Source organism: Stegodyphus dumicola, chromosome X1, assembly GCF_044657685.1.
Source record: "Stegodyphus dumicola isolate Sdum_Otavi_A_Nest chromosome X1, ASM4465768v1".
NCBI lineage: Eukaryota > Metazoa > Arthropoda > Arachnida > Araneae > Eresidae > Stegodyphus > Stegodyphus dumicola.
In genome coordinates this window covers 89,719,730-89,732,707 of record NC_140780.1, presented here as the reverse complement: position 1 = coordinate 89,732,707, position 12,978 = coordinate 89,719,730, and the positions used below count along the sequence as shown (strand labels likewise).

Genomic DNA, 12,978 nt, shown 5'->3' with positions numbered 1-12,978 from the left:
TCGTGAACGGGAATTACGTAAATCCGAGTCCCTGCGTCTTAAGCGAATGGTTATTTGATCAGTTTTTTGTTCAAAATAGGTCATTCTTTTCAACAAATCATTTACAGGAACGAAAGTGGCATTAGCACTAAATACGTCTGGTTTCCGAATTATATCACTAATTTTATCTGCCATAAACTCTAACTTGGTTACATCTTCAACACTAACTAATAATATATTTTTTATTGAGTCAGGTAGCTTTTCCAGCCATAACGTATTGATTAGATTTTCAGACACATCTGTAGTAACTGATCTCAACATCTGCAAAAGTTGGCTTGGTTTCATGTCTCCAAGCTCGATACCAGTAAGCAAACGTTTAATCTATACATTTTCACTTTCTTTGACTAACTAGTAACCTAATTTTAGCATCCGAATATTTTGTGGTACTATCTTTCGTTAAAATGTCCCAAATATTTTCGACGAACTTAGGTTCAAGCTGTGAAACTAAATAATTAAATTTCATTTCTTGTGAAATGATATTACTAATTTTGAACTGAGCTTCAACTTGAAAAAACCATATTTTCAGTTTATCAGTCCAAAAAGGAGGTACTTTTACATTTGCCTTATGAAGCTTCGGTGACTGCATCGTATCTTTCGTAGCAGTTTCAGAAAGTCATTTGTTGACATTTCGAAAATTAATCAGGGTCACCACGATGTGGTGTTCAAACTAATGTTCAAAACAAAATTATGATTAGGAACAGCATGAATTATAAACAAATAGCTAAGTTTATTGCTTTTTATTTTCCAGCTATCGAAATGCGATGCTACTAGAATAGCAATGTTTGGAAACCAAAACCAAGCAATCATGAATCAGAATTAGTTGCCATTCAGCATAAAGAAATTTAAATATAAATATGAAATACTTGTTGCCATTCAGCATAAAAGAAATGCAAATTTGAATATTGATAAAATATTAAAGTTAATTGTATAAAACAATTAAATACATGAACAAATATATGAAATAAAAAGTAATTATTTCTCGTGCAATAACTAGGCCACTACAGATAAACATATTTCGGAATGGTTAGAGAAACAAATCATTAAGCCAAGCTGTTCTGATTACACAAGTAATATCATGCTAAGTAGAAAAAAATGAGATTCATTTAGTTTAGTCTGGACTTAAACAACGCTTAAAATTTGGTGAATCCCTTTCCAAATATTTAATTGCCTTGCGTGAAATAGCCAGTTGTGGTTCTGTGGATAATTCATCAATTCTTGATTATGCAATCAATGGGATACCCGATCAGAGTAGTAACAAAATTATTTTGTATGGGTGTAAAACTATTTCTGAATTTAAAGAGAAATTAAAAATTTATGAGAAAATCCGCATTCCAGATATGAAGAATAAGAGTTATTCAAGTACTAACACATAAAATAAGGCACATGCAGTACCTAATAAGAGTAAAGAACCACGGGGTTATAACTGTGGAAGTATAGGGTGCGTAATTTATGCGCATTCTTTACGCGCTTGCGTAAGCATGCAAAGAAATTGTGGTTTTGAGGTCCGGATTATAGATCATTCCGGATAATGGACGTCCGGATTACGGACTGTGTACTGTATAATTCTCTGCCAAGGTTTTCGTTTTTCTCTGTAGGTGGGCAAGTTCCAAAAAATGGCATTCAAATAAACAAACATCTTGATGATGCTTCATTTGATAGATGACCTCATCTTGAAAAATGGATAAAAGTATATTTATCAATTACTTCATTAATTAAGTACAGTGTAAACTGTAAATGTGATTCCCCCCCACACACACACCTTTTTTTTAATACACTTGAAAACAACTTGGTCTAAAAGGTGAATGTAATATTTTTATAAATATTTTGCACATAGTTTCTTGCTACTTAATAACTAGAAAGGTACTGATCTGCAAGATCCTTACCTCACATTATTTTTCAATTATTTGGATGACCAAAATTGAATTGAACGTGTTATGAGAGACTTCACTTTCTTTGGGTTCAGTTTATCTTGGGCCACCCAACAGTACATGCAGCAGTACAACAACATTCCAAATTAATAATAGTTATGAAAAATTATAGTAAAAATGATAACTTAAAAATTTCTGAAAATTAAATATCATATCCTTCCTTTTTTAATTAGACCTTTGTGTATTATTAAATTACAGCAAAATAAAAAAAAAGTAAAAGTGCATTGGAGGGGAGATATATATGTAAATCATATAATGTGTATTTATGTACAATATCAAAAATCTGCTTTCATATAAAATATGAACAGATAGATGTACCAAAGAAGTATTTATGACGTAGTACCAAAGAAATATATTTATGATGAAAAATTATATCAAGTTCTATATTATGTGCATGAAGAACGTTAAATTGGAATATTTGCTTCGTTAAATTTTTTCACAATTTAAATAAATCAGTTAGTATTTGAAAATTAAAAAAAAAATGTTTTTAAAATTTTTATTTATTTTTTTTACAAAAGTTTCTAATATATGTAGCTTGGCATATATCCTGTTTGGATGCAGACTTTTATTTTGGAATATGACTTGATGTCAATGACCCATGATCGTGTGCACTATTCTTGTCTACTACCTCTTTCAAGACAATGTTATGAGTGCCAGTACGCTTATTGCTACTACTCGGTAAACCTGTAGTATAACACTGAATTTTTAAGGGATTTTTTTCGTGTGAGGCAGATAGCCCTAGTGTGCTTTGCCATAATTAAATACACACACACACACACACATTTTTCGTGTAAATTTTTTGAAAATTTATTATCAGTGAGTTCAAGCAACAAAGAAAATTGTTAGGGTAATTAATTAAGGTGAAAAAAGAGATTGTTGAAAAGTATGAAAAAGACATGCGTATCTGGGACTTGACAGTTGCATACTGTATGTCGAGTAATAAGTGCCAGTGATTGTGAAAAACAAAAATGCTATTAAAATTTGTAGCTTTGCAAAGCAAATGAAACTGATTACCAACAATCAGCAACTTTAAAAAGCATGACAGATTACAATTTAAAAACATAAAATGGCTTTCGTTCCGGATAGCAGAAAAACATTTATCTATAGTATCGTGTGCAATGCTTTATATATACATGTAAGATAAAAAATATGTGAATCAAAATTATAATTTAAACTAACGGTAAAACAGTAATTCTCCCTCTCTATTCTAAAAATCGCAATAATTTCTCTGGATTGCATCATTTCTAGATCATTCTATAGCCTGTGCAGCTCTGATGACATAATAATTGGGAACTGAAACTACCATCGTAAACCAAAACTTTTCTCTTCGCGTGCTTCCATCTTTCATAAATACGCACTTCAGCTTCTGTCTGTGCTGTGCTTGGATGCAATTTCGCTACTGCTTCGTATTGCAATAATATCAATAATGTAAATGTTCTTGAACAGGCATGATTAGGGTGCCAAAAGATCTGTGTCCACATAATGTCAATTTCAAATAAAAATGGAATTAAAATCACCTCGACTGGCAAGTTTTATTTGCGAAGTCAACACATTAACTTACGATGCAATCAGAATGTTTTCTCTTCAGTATGGATCTACGTACGCATCGACACTGCTCCCGTCATTTCCTTATGTTTTTATTATATCATACATATATATATATATATATGTAAAATATTAAAAAATCCAATGGCTTTGCTCTACGCGAACACACAACCTTTAACTTTCTGCAATTCAAGATCTTCCCCCCTAGACCAGAACCTTCTAGAATTTGCAAGCCTATTACGTAACTACTACTATAAATAGTGAGTACACGCCATTTTTCAGTCAGACTGCTTCATAATATCGCTGCCACAAGACTCCGCTCTACTCTGTCCATCCTTCTTTCCTTTGTTAGAATTAGTTATGACGCAGAAAGTTTAAATTCAATCCTACTTAGTTAAATTCACTATGGATATGTAATTTAGAGAGTTTTCATCTATGAATTAAATAAAAATGTGCAATTAAAAGCTAAATCAATTTGTGTCGTCCTCCTTACCACTCTGCACTCTGCAAAAAGCCATGCCTGAACTTTGATGCCGAGCTCCACCACAACTGCTGAAATATCACAGATGTTTATTTAATCCAATTAGCAGATCATTTTCCTTTCAGATGAAAACTCTAAATTACATACCCATAGTGATTTTAACCAAGTAGGATTGAATTTAAACTTTCTGCATCATAACTAATTCTAACAAAGGAAAGAAGGATGGACAGGGCAGCACGGAGTCTTGGAGCAGTGATATTAGGAAGCAGTCTGACTGAAAAATGGCGCGTACTCACTATTTATACTAGCAGTTACATAATAGGCTAGCAAATTCTAGAAGGTACTGGTCTAGGGGGAAGCTCCTGAATTGCAGAAAGTTAATTAAAGGTTGAGTGTCTCTAATGCGGCAAAGTCTTTAAAACAGCAGATGCCAAAACTATGATGCATGTCATTAATAAATATTTATTCACATAAACTGTGGAACCTAAACTGATAACCTTCAATTTTTGGTCAAAAATATTTCAAAAGTCGTTAATCCGGACTCGTCGGGACTTCGGCGATTCCGGATTATCGATTTTTCCGAATTATAGATCATCAGTTTAAATCTGGTAAGATGGCATGCAGAAATTACAAAATTAAAAATATGAAACCGTAATTTATGAAATAAAGAACAATTATAATCTAAAGGGTATCAAAATTTACAAAAGAAAAAGCTTAATATTTATTTGTTTACTTCATTAAACATTTCTTTCAATGTAAGTTGCTTTGTTTCATGTGATAATGCTTTCTCTTTAATTCTATTAAACAGACATAATTTCTTGTTTAGTTACAAAGTTCCGCTGTTCAAGTCCTATAATTGCTGTGTTGAGAATACCGATTAATTTGTCAATCGAAATGTTTTCAATAACCTCTGGGTCACTTTCTTCACTATCGGAAGCGAATTATAATGACGAGGAACTTGATTTAAATCATATTAAAGACGGAGTACATCGAGATGAAATACTACACTTAGTAAGGAATTATAAGCCAAATAAAATAAAAACATCTGCCCTGAAGATAAGGATAGTGCTGACAGATCAACTTCCAATCCGCGGCGTGAAATTGATAAACAGATTTCGGATTTCAAAACATACTTTCGCTTTGTAGATACAAATTACATATTAGTAAATATATATCGGAAATTCTATTTGATGTAATCGAAAGTTCAAGCTTACTTTTATGAAATTGCTCTAACAGTCTGCAAAAGATAAGAAGCCAGATCCAATTCGTAGATTAAGGAACACCGCAATCTGCAACATTAACTGAATTAGATAATTTTAGCTTACCTCCGTTACACATTACACGTGCAGGCGCACAAACATATTCACAGCCGTAAAGGTCTTATGCGCACTCGTAAACGCCTGTGCGCATGCGTGAACACGCATGTGCAGAAAGTTTGTAGCTTTGAGGTCCAGTTTATGGGTGTCCGAATTAATGACTTTTGACTGTATAAAAGTTTCTGTCAGTTTGTGTCACACAGCAAAAAATAATAATTTTTGTATTCAGAGGTTAAATAAAAATTGGTGAATTTGAAGTTTTTATATTTATGGATGAAATAATAATTCTTAATTATAAATATCTATTTTAAGCAGTTGTAATTCGAGGGAAGGATCATAACCATGACATTTGTGCTAAGTGCATAATTAGGATATAGTGAAGTTGAAAAAGAATATAAAACAAATTTAATAACAATCTACATAAGTGTAATTAAATTTCAATGTTTATAAAAAAATAAAAAAATTGCTTTTTTGTGTGTGATATGACAGTGCCAATCATTCTTTTTTCTTTTGCGATTCCTCAGTAAATTTTCATACAGTTTTGTGATACAGCCAGCTGTAATGAAAAACGTTTGATCCCTTTAAGTTTGCTATAACTGAGTTTGACTTTTGGGGCAATATGAGAGCATTCTTTTTCATCACTACCTGCGTTAAGGTGATCTTTGTCACTAGACTACCAAACATTGCATACATCATAGAAACCGTTATGAGAATTTTGTCAAAGTGTTCTAAATGTTTACACCAGTCTGGTATAAAAATTGATAAATCACTGAGAAGCAAATATGAACTGACGTGTATTTCATTCCTGCAGAATTTTTCATGAAAGGTTCAATTATACTACACAGGTGTGACTTTTATGCCTTACGATTATGGCAACTATAATAGCTATACCGTCATTTGAAAGTTCCTTGATATGCTTAGTTGACTCTTTGTTTTGTGTATTTATGTATTAGTAGTGGATCTTATTTGTGTTTTTTCCTCCACCAGAATCTACCTCTGAATCCAAAGCCTTTTTTGAATAGCCTTACGGGAAAACCTGTTATTGTCAAATTGAAATGGGGAATGGAATACAAGGGCTTCCTAGTCTCTGTAGATGGTTATATGAATCTACAGGTAAGGTTTTTTCTCCAACTTTTAAAATAATGTTTTTAAGATTATTAAGATAGCTGATGTTAAATATTTTGCATAAATTTAAAAAAAAATTTTTAATCTAACAAATATTACGCATTTGTACCAATAAAAGTTACGTAGTCTTCAATTTAACCACCATAGCACGTGACATATATTTAAGTAAAGAAAATACTCATGGCATTTTTTAATTTAAAAGATAAGTTTGGTAGAAATGCAAAATAAAATTTTTTTATGTGGTCCTAGTGTTCAATAAAAGTTCTTGTTCATGGTAAAAATTATTTAAAAAATGGGACTTTTTCATGTTTTCTTTAACAGGAATCAAGGAGCGCAAACAGTAAAAAAAAATACTGTTACCATAAAACTTGAGAAATAATACACTTTACTGTTATAACATTCCAGACAATATATCAGCATTTATCACTCCATATTGTAGATTGCCATCGTTCCAAGCTCTAATTATGCTTTCTTTACATTATGTATACGTGTTACATCTGGAAATTTTGTAGTTAATTGCTTTCAGCTCATTCATTATAATTTTATTTTATTACTCTGTGAAGCACTCTGTGGCTGCTATCTCTCTAGCAAACAACCATGGTTGACTGAAGCTTCTCCTATGTATTGTTGGCCACCCAAATTGCAACACCAAGAAAGACAAGAAATATCACAATAAAATTTATTTAGTAGATAACATGTTGACCAAGTATCAAATGATTAAATTTATAGACTTCTGTGAAGTGTGGTTCCGTCCGGAATCAGTAGCCAGAGTTGCCGTCATTGTTGGAGATCATCGCTTCCACACGCCTCAGCATTGATTCGAGACTTTGGATATGTGCTTGGGGTACAGGACCAAGCAGCTTCCACACGTTGCCAAAGTTGATCTCGTATGGCAGCCTGGGATGTAATCTGGATCAGTCGTTCAGCAACCATGGGCCACGTTTTCTATCGTCGAAAGATCCGGAGAACAAGCTGGCCAAGGAAGCAATTCAATCTGGTGATTGACGAAGAACCCTTCGATAATGCGTGCCACGTGTAGCCGTGCATTATCCTGTTGAAATATGGCTGTGGGCAAGCCCTGAAGGTAAGGAAGGACAACTGGCTTCAACACCTTGGAGATGTAGCGCTGACTGTTTAAAGTACCGGCAATGCGTAGTAGAGGAGTTCGAGAGTGATATGCAATACCGCCCCATACCATAATACCCGGTGCAGGAACAGTGTGGCAATGCAAAACTCAGCTGTTCAGCATCCTCTCTCCACGGTGTCTCTAGACTCGAATCCCACCATCGTGGTGTTGCAGACAGAAGTGTGAATCGTGAGTAAAGACAATTTCATTCCATTCTGCTGTCTACATCCTTCTTTCATCACACCATTGGCGGCGGAGACGTCTGTGGTTCTGTGTCAAGGGTAGACGAAGTAATGGACATCTTGCGGACAGACCACTCTGCTCTAAACGGCATCAGATGGTGCGCACAGACACTGGATGGTGCATTACACACTGAATGTGCTGTGCTATAGTTCATGATGTCACTGAGCGATTTGTTACTGCCATGCGCACAATGTTCTTGTCATCACATGAAGTGGTGCACTGAGGTGGATGCGATCAAACTCGTCGCTCCGTCGTACCCTCTTGCATTCAACAGTCACATATTCGCATTACAGTTGTTTGGTTTCATCCAACATGACTACCGATTTCCCTGAAAGATAATCCACACTCTCGGTAGGCCACTATCCGTCCTCTGTCGAACTCAGATACTTGATCAAACGATGATCACTGTTTACTACGAGGCATAATTGATAATTTTTTCGGAAAAAAAAAAAAAAAAAAACCACAATTGGCCGACCTTGAAATCGTTGAAAACTCCAAGCCTTTAATAGCGCTTTGAAGTGGCGCCATAGGCACCTGTGATGCGAGTCTGCTCTGAAATTCTAATCATTTGCATATCTCACCTCCACTAATGCATGTTGTAAATTTCATGTTATTTGCATGCTTCCTTCAGAGTGTTGCATTTACGGTGGCCAGCAGTGTAACAATAACATTTGTAATTTATCCTTTTTTTTAACATTGTGAGAATTACATAAATGAATTTTCCACTACTGAAGCAATAAATCACTGTCATGTTTTACGATTTGCTCTGACGTCCTCAGCTATGATTCCTCTATTTATATCCACCTCAGCATGCATTATTACATTAGTGGGTGAACCTGCTATTGTACAAAGTTGTCTATGTATTTTGTATCACAGAGTGAATAAAAAAATTTGAATTATCAGATTTTATGTTTTTTTTATACTGAAAAAGGTACTATGTTTATGTATGTGTTTTGTTATCAGTTTTGTAACCAAGGAAGATAACTGATTTAAGCAAGGGAAGCATTATGTTTTATATATTTTGTTTGTAAAGCCATTCAGCTTATTCTCATGTTTCTTTGAAAATCTTTAAAATTCATTGCCTTCTAGATATTACATTTAGTCACCTAATACTTGTAGTATAATACAGTGCTGTTTATCTGTAGCTTTAATTTGATGGCACTGAAAATTTCTGTTTGAGAAGAATATTATTTGCTCATCTAGCTTTTAGGTAGTTCTGCTAAATCTGTTGTTCAAGAAAATCTTTAGATTATTATTATTAGTCAGCAGGAAATAACTTGGTAACTGTAAACATAATTCATTTGCTAATTTATCTAATTTTACAAAATGCTAAATATATGGAATACTTAAGGACATATATATTTTTAAAGGTAAAAATTCAAGTGCATGTATTATGCAAGTAAATGTGATGCCAAATTTTCAGTTAATGTAACTTATGTGCATTTTTCCCATAACTTACTTTTGACTAATATTATTATTTATGTTAATACTTATATTTTAACCTAATTTGTGTTTTGTCTTTCTCTTGATCATATAGTTGGCTAATACTGAAGAATATAATAATGGCGAGTACAAAGGGAATCTTGGTGAAGTTTTGATTCGATGCAATAATGTTTTGTACATCCGAGGTGTTGAAGAAGAAGAAGAAGATGGTGAAATGAGAGAAGCATTTTGAATCTTTCATTTAGCTTGTACTTTTATATGAAAATGCATTATTTTAACCCAAAATCTACTTTAATGGGTCCCATATTCATCTTTTTTTAAATAAAATTGCATATTTGGTCAGAATACTCTTTTTTTTTCAGTCTTGGCAGTACATGTTAAGATTTGGTATTGATGCTACCTACATTATGTCATTAATTAAAATAAAATATCATTTTTTTAAAAGGTAGAAACTATATTCATGTAAAAGATGACTTTAGAATTGTTTAAAATATTTTAAACAAGCCATGATAATACAATATAAGAAAGTGAGTCACTTCATGTCCGTCTAACTCTCAAGCATAAATCTGGTCATTCAGAACATAAGGTACATCTAAATAAATGTAAAAATCAGTGTCTATAAAAAAATCTGAAATAGATCATCAAACAGTTTTGGGGGGGGGCTAGAAATGCATAATTTTCATTTGTGATAAACTTCATTTCATAAAATTAATGGAGATGTTACATTCTGCATATAAACATTAATCTAAAGTGATTTAAGTGTAACATTATATATATATATCTATATATGGAGGACAAATAGATGGTTGGTTTAATATTCACAACTAAAACTCTGCTTATGTATGTGATATTTTAGCAGTCGTGGACATGAATGACAAAGCTTGGCATCAAGGTTAACAAGTTAGGACATAAAAGCACCCCAAAACTAGTAAGAACACTAGGTTTGTGTATTGAGACAAATTTCTCATTGTTAGAAAAGATGCTTAACACGTTGAGTGGCAGTGAACTTTCCGTGTGGCCGGCATCAGCCCCTGGGGACTGGTAGTGAACTTTCCACGTGGCTGGCGTCGGTCCCTGGGGACCGGCACTGGAATTTTTGTTTTGCTGGCGTCGGTCCACGGGACCAACAGTATTTGAAAAATACATATAGTCTCAATGAAATGTGATCAAATTTAGTTTTGATGAAATGTATTGAAACATTCTAAACAAAAATATGGCTTAGCTCGCTGCCGACTAAATGGAAAGGGCAGCAAATTTGGCGCCTCGGTCGAGTGTTCTTGTTACAAAACATAAATGTTTTGTAGGTTTTAGTCCGGGCATTGCTGTGGCTGAGTGTTAAGGCAGCAGAATGATGATGCAGAAGGATTTTGCTTTAAATTGCACATCTTTATTCAATTCCAATTGCAAACAATCTTTCTTTTAGATGAAATTCTGCTAATTACGTATCAAATAGTGTTTCAAACTAAATATAATGAAATCTAGGCTTTTGATGTCATAACTATTCTAACAAAGAGAAGAAAGATTAGAAGCGCCGCACAGATCTTGGCAGCAGAGGGAGAAAAAACTTCTTACACAAAATGGTGTGAGTTCTCTATTTATAGAAGTGGTTACGTAATAAGCTCGAATGTTCCGGAAAGTACTGGTGTAGGGGAAAGATCCTGAATTTCAGAAAGTTAATTAAAGGTTGTTGGTTCGCATAGAGCAAGAAGTATGAGGAAAGACATGAAGAAGCATCCAGGACATAGCTTACAGGCTTTAACTATGTCCTATCATAAATCATGATCTTTTCTCATATAAAGTTTTTGAATTACACAATTTTACAATGAAAGAATAATAAATAAATTACAAGCATAAAAGTGTTCAATTTTCTTTAGAATGTGCATTGAAAAGTTTGTTAAATTGAAATTCATTGAAAAGTCCTTTTCATGAACATAATTGAAGTCTCTTGATGGCAGTAAGTGCATAAGATAAAAATAAGTTCACAGATATTAGGCACTGTTTTCAATGAATATGGTTCCATAATAATTTTTGAATAGATGTTTAAAATTTTTGCAGGGAACATTTTTGTCGTAGAAAACTGAGAAGATATACAATTTATGCATAATGTATTATGTGCATGCAGCATTACATGCATTCATTTTTCTCATCGTAGGTAATTAACAATACATTGTTATATTTTAAAGTAATTTAAAAATTGAATACAAAACTGTTACATAGAAAAATAATCATTAAAATTACCTTTCACATTTTACACTCATTTAACTGTTAAAGCTAACCAAACTGACTTCTTGGTGCCATGACATAAAAAAAAAAACTGAAACTAAACTCGGTAACTTCCTTTATAATAATCAAAATTTTAACATCAAAGAAAAATATCCTCCCTGGTGTTTTGCTAAAAACAAAGATTATTTATAGAAACCAAAATGCAAAAAGGCATTTCCACAACAAAATCATCAATCTGCTATCTCTCACAATGTATAACTAATTCAAATCAACAACCCGAACACCCATAAATTTCAATACAAAATCTAGAGACAGCCACAAAACTCTTTACATTTAAAATACCACTCAAAACTCTTCAAAACATCAGGGAAAGATGCATCTCACATTTAAGAAGTCTACTCAACAAATCAAAATAAATTAAATAAGCTGATCGTATAGTCAGAACTCATAAAACTGATTTTTCTATTACCGCAATATGTTATTCAGCTTCGATAGAATAACCATGTTTCCGTAAGGAACACATGGGTGACCTACAGTAGACCACAATTAAACTCAAAGAAAATTACAATAATGAAAATAATAAACACATTTATTGAATATTCCCACACATTATAATTTAAGATAGCTGGCCAGACTACCCCTACAAAACATAATCTAAACATTATCTCAATAATTTCTCATTTGTTCACTTTCTCGAGTACAAGTGTGAAGACTACAAATCATTAATTAACAATTTCACATTTAGAAAAGAGAACAAGTAATCTTCTGACATTTAGTAAATATTAATTCCTGGATATAATATTGAAATCATAATTACTTTAGTGAAAATTTCTTTTCAGAAATATTTATTTTAAGATATTAAAATTAAATAAACAAGACCATTAAACATTAAGAAATAATTAATTCAATCTCTATTTAGACAAAACACTAGTAGAAAATAAAATTAGAGGAAACAAAATTTCACTCACTAAATCTGCGTACAGAAGTCTGAGGGGCTCGAGGAGCAGCCCGGATCCCATTCCAAATCGTCAAGACAAAACCGGCCAAAGCATCGTTGTCAGGAAAACCGATACTGAAATCTGTTCCAAACACAAGGGAATTTTCTCATAGTTTCCTCGTTGTCAGGAGAACCAGTACTTGTGTCTGTTCATAGTACAGTGGAAATTTTCTCAGTTCCACTTCATCCTTGTCAGGAAAACCGATACAGATGTTTAGTCAAAGCACAACAGGAATTTTCTCATAGTTCCACTTCATCGTTGTCAGGGAAATCGAAACTGGAGTCTGTTCAAGGCACGGCGGGAATTCTCTCATAGCACACACTCTACCCGGTCCAGCAGCATTTAACTCAAAAAAAAAAAAAAAAAAATCAGCCTTCCCTTTTATTTCAAAGACTAAAAATAACAGGAGATGACAGCTTCCTTTTTTTTCCCATATTTTCCAAAGCAAACGGGATCTTCAGCGCGAGCAATTCAGACTCAACTCTTCCCCACACGTAGAAAACGTCAGAGA

At 33.2% G+C, this 12,978-nt stretch overlaps 1 protein-coding gene across 2 annotated transcripts in view; it reads left to right on the top strand.

Annotated features, from left to right (window-relative positions):
• Window positions 1–9,591, top strand: part of LOC146993212 (small nuclear ribonucleoprotein F) — a 33,645-nt gene extending 24,054 nt beyond the window's left edge. For both annotated transcript variants that reach the window (XM_085808562.1, XM_085808561.1), the window contains 2 exons: window positions 6,297–6,422; window positions 9,341–9,591. In XM_085808562.1, the coding sequence (XP_085664688.1) occupies window positions 6,297–6,422; window positions 9,341–9,478 (264 nt within the window). In that variant the 3' untranslated portion in view covers window positions 9,479–9,591. The remainder of the gene's footprint in view (window positions 1–6,296; window positions 6,423–9,340) is intronic.
• The last annotated feature ends 3,387 nt before the right edge of the window (window positions 9,592–12,978 follow it).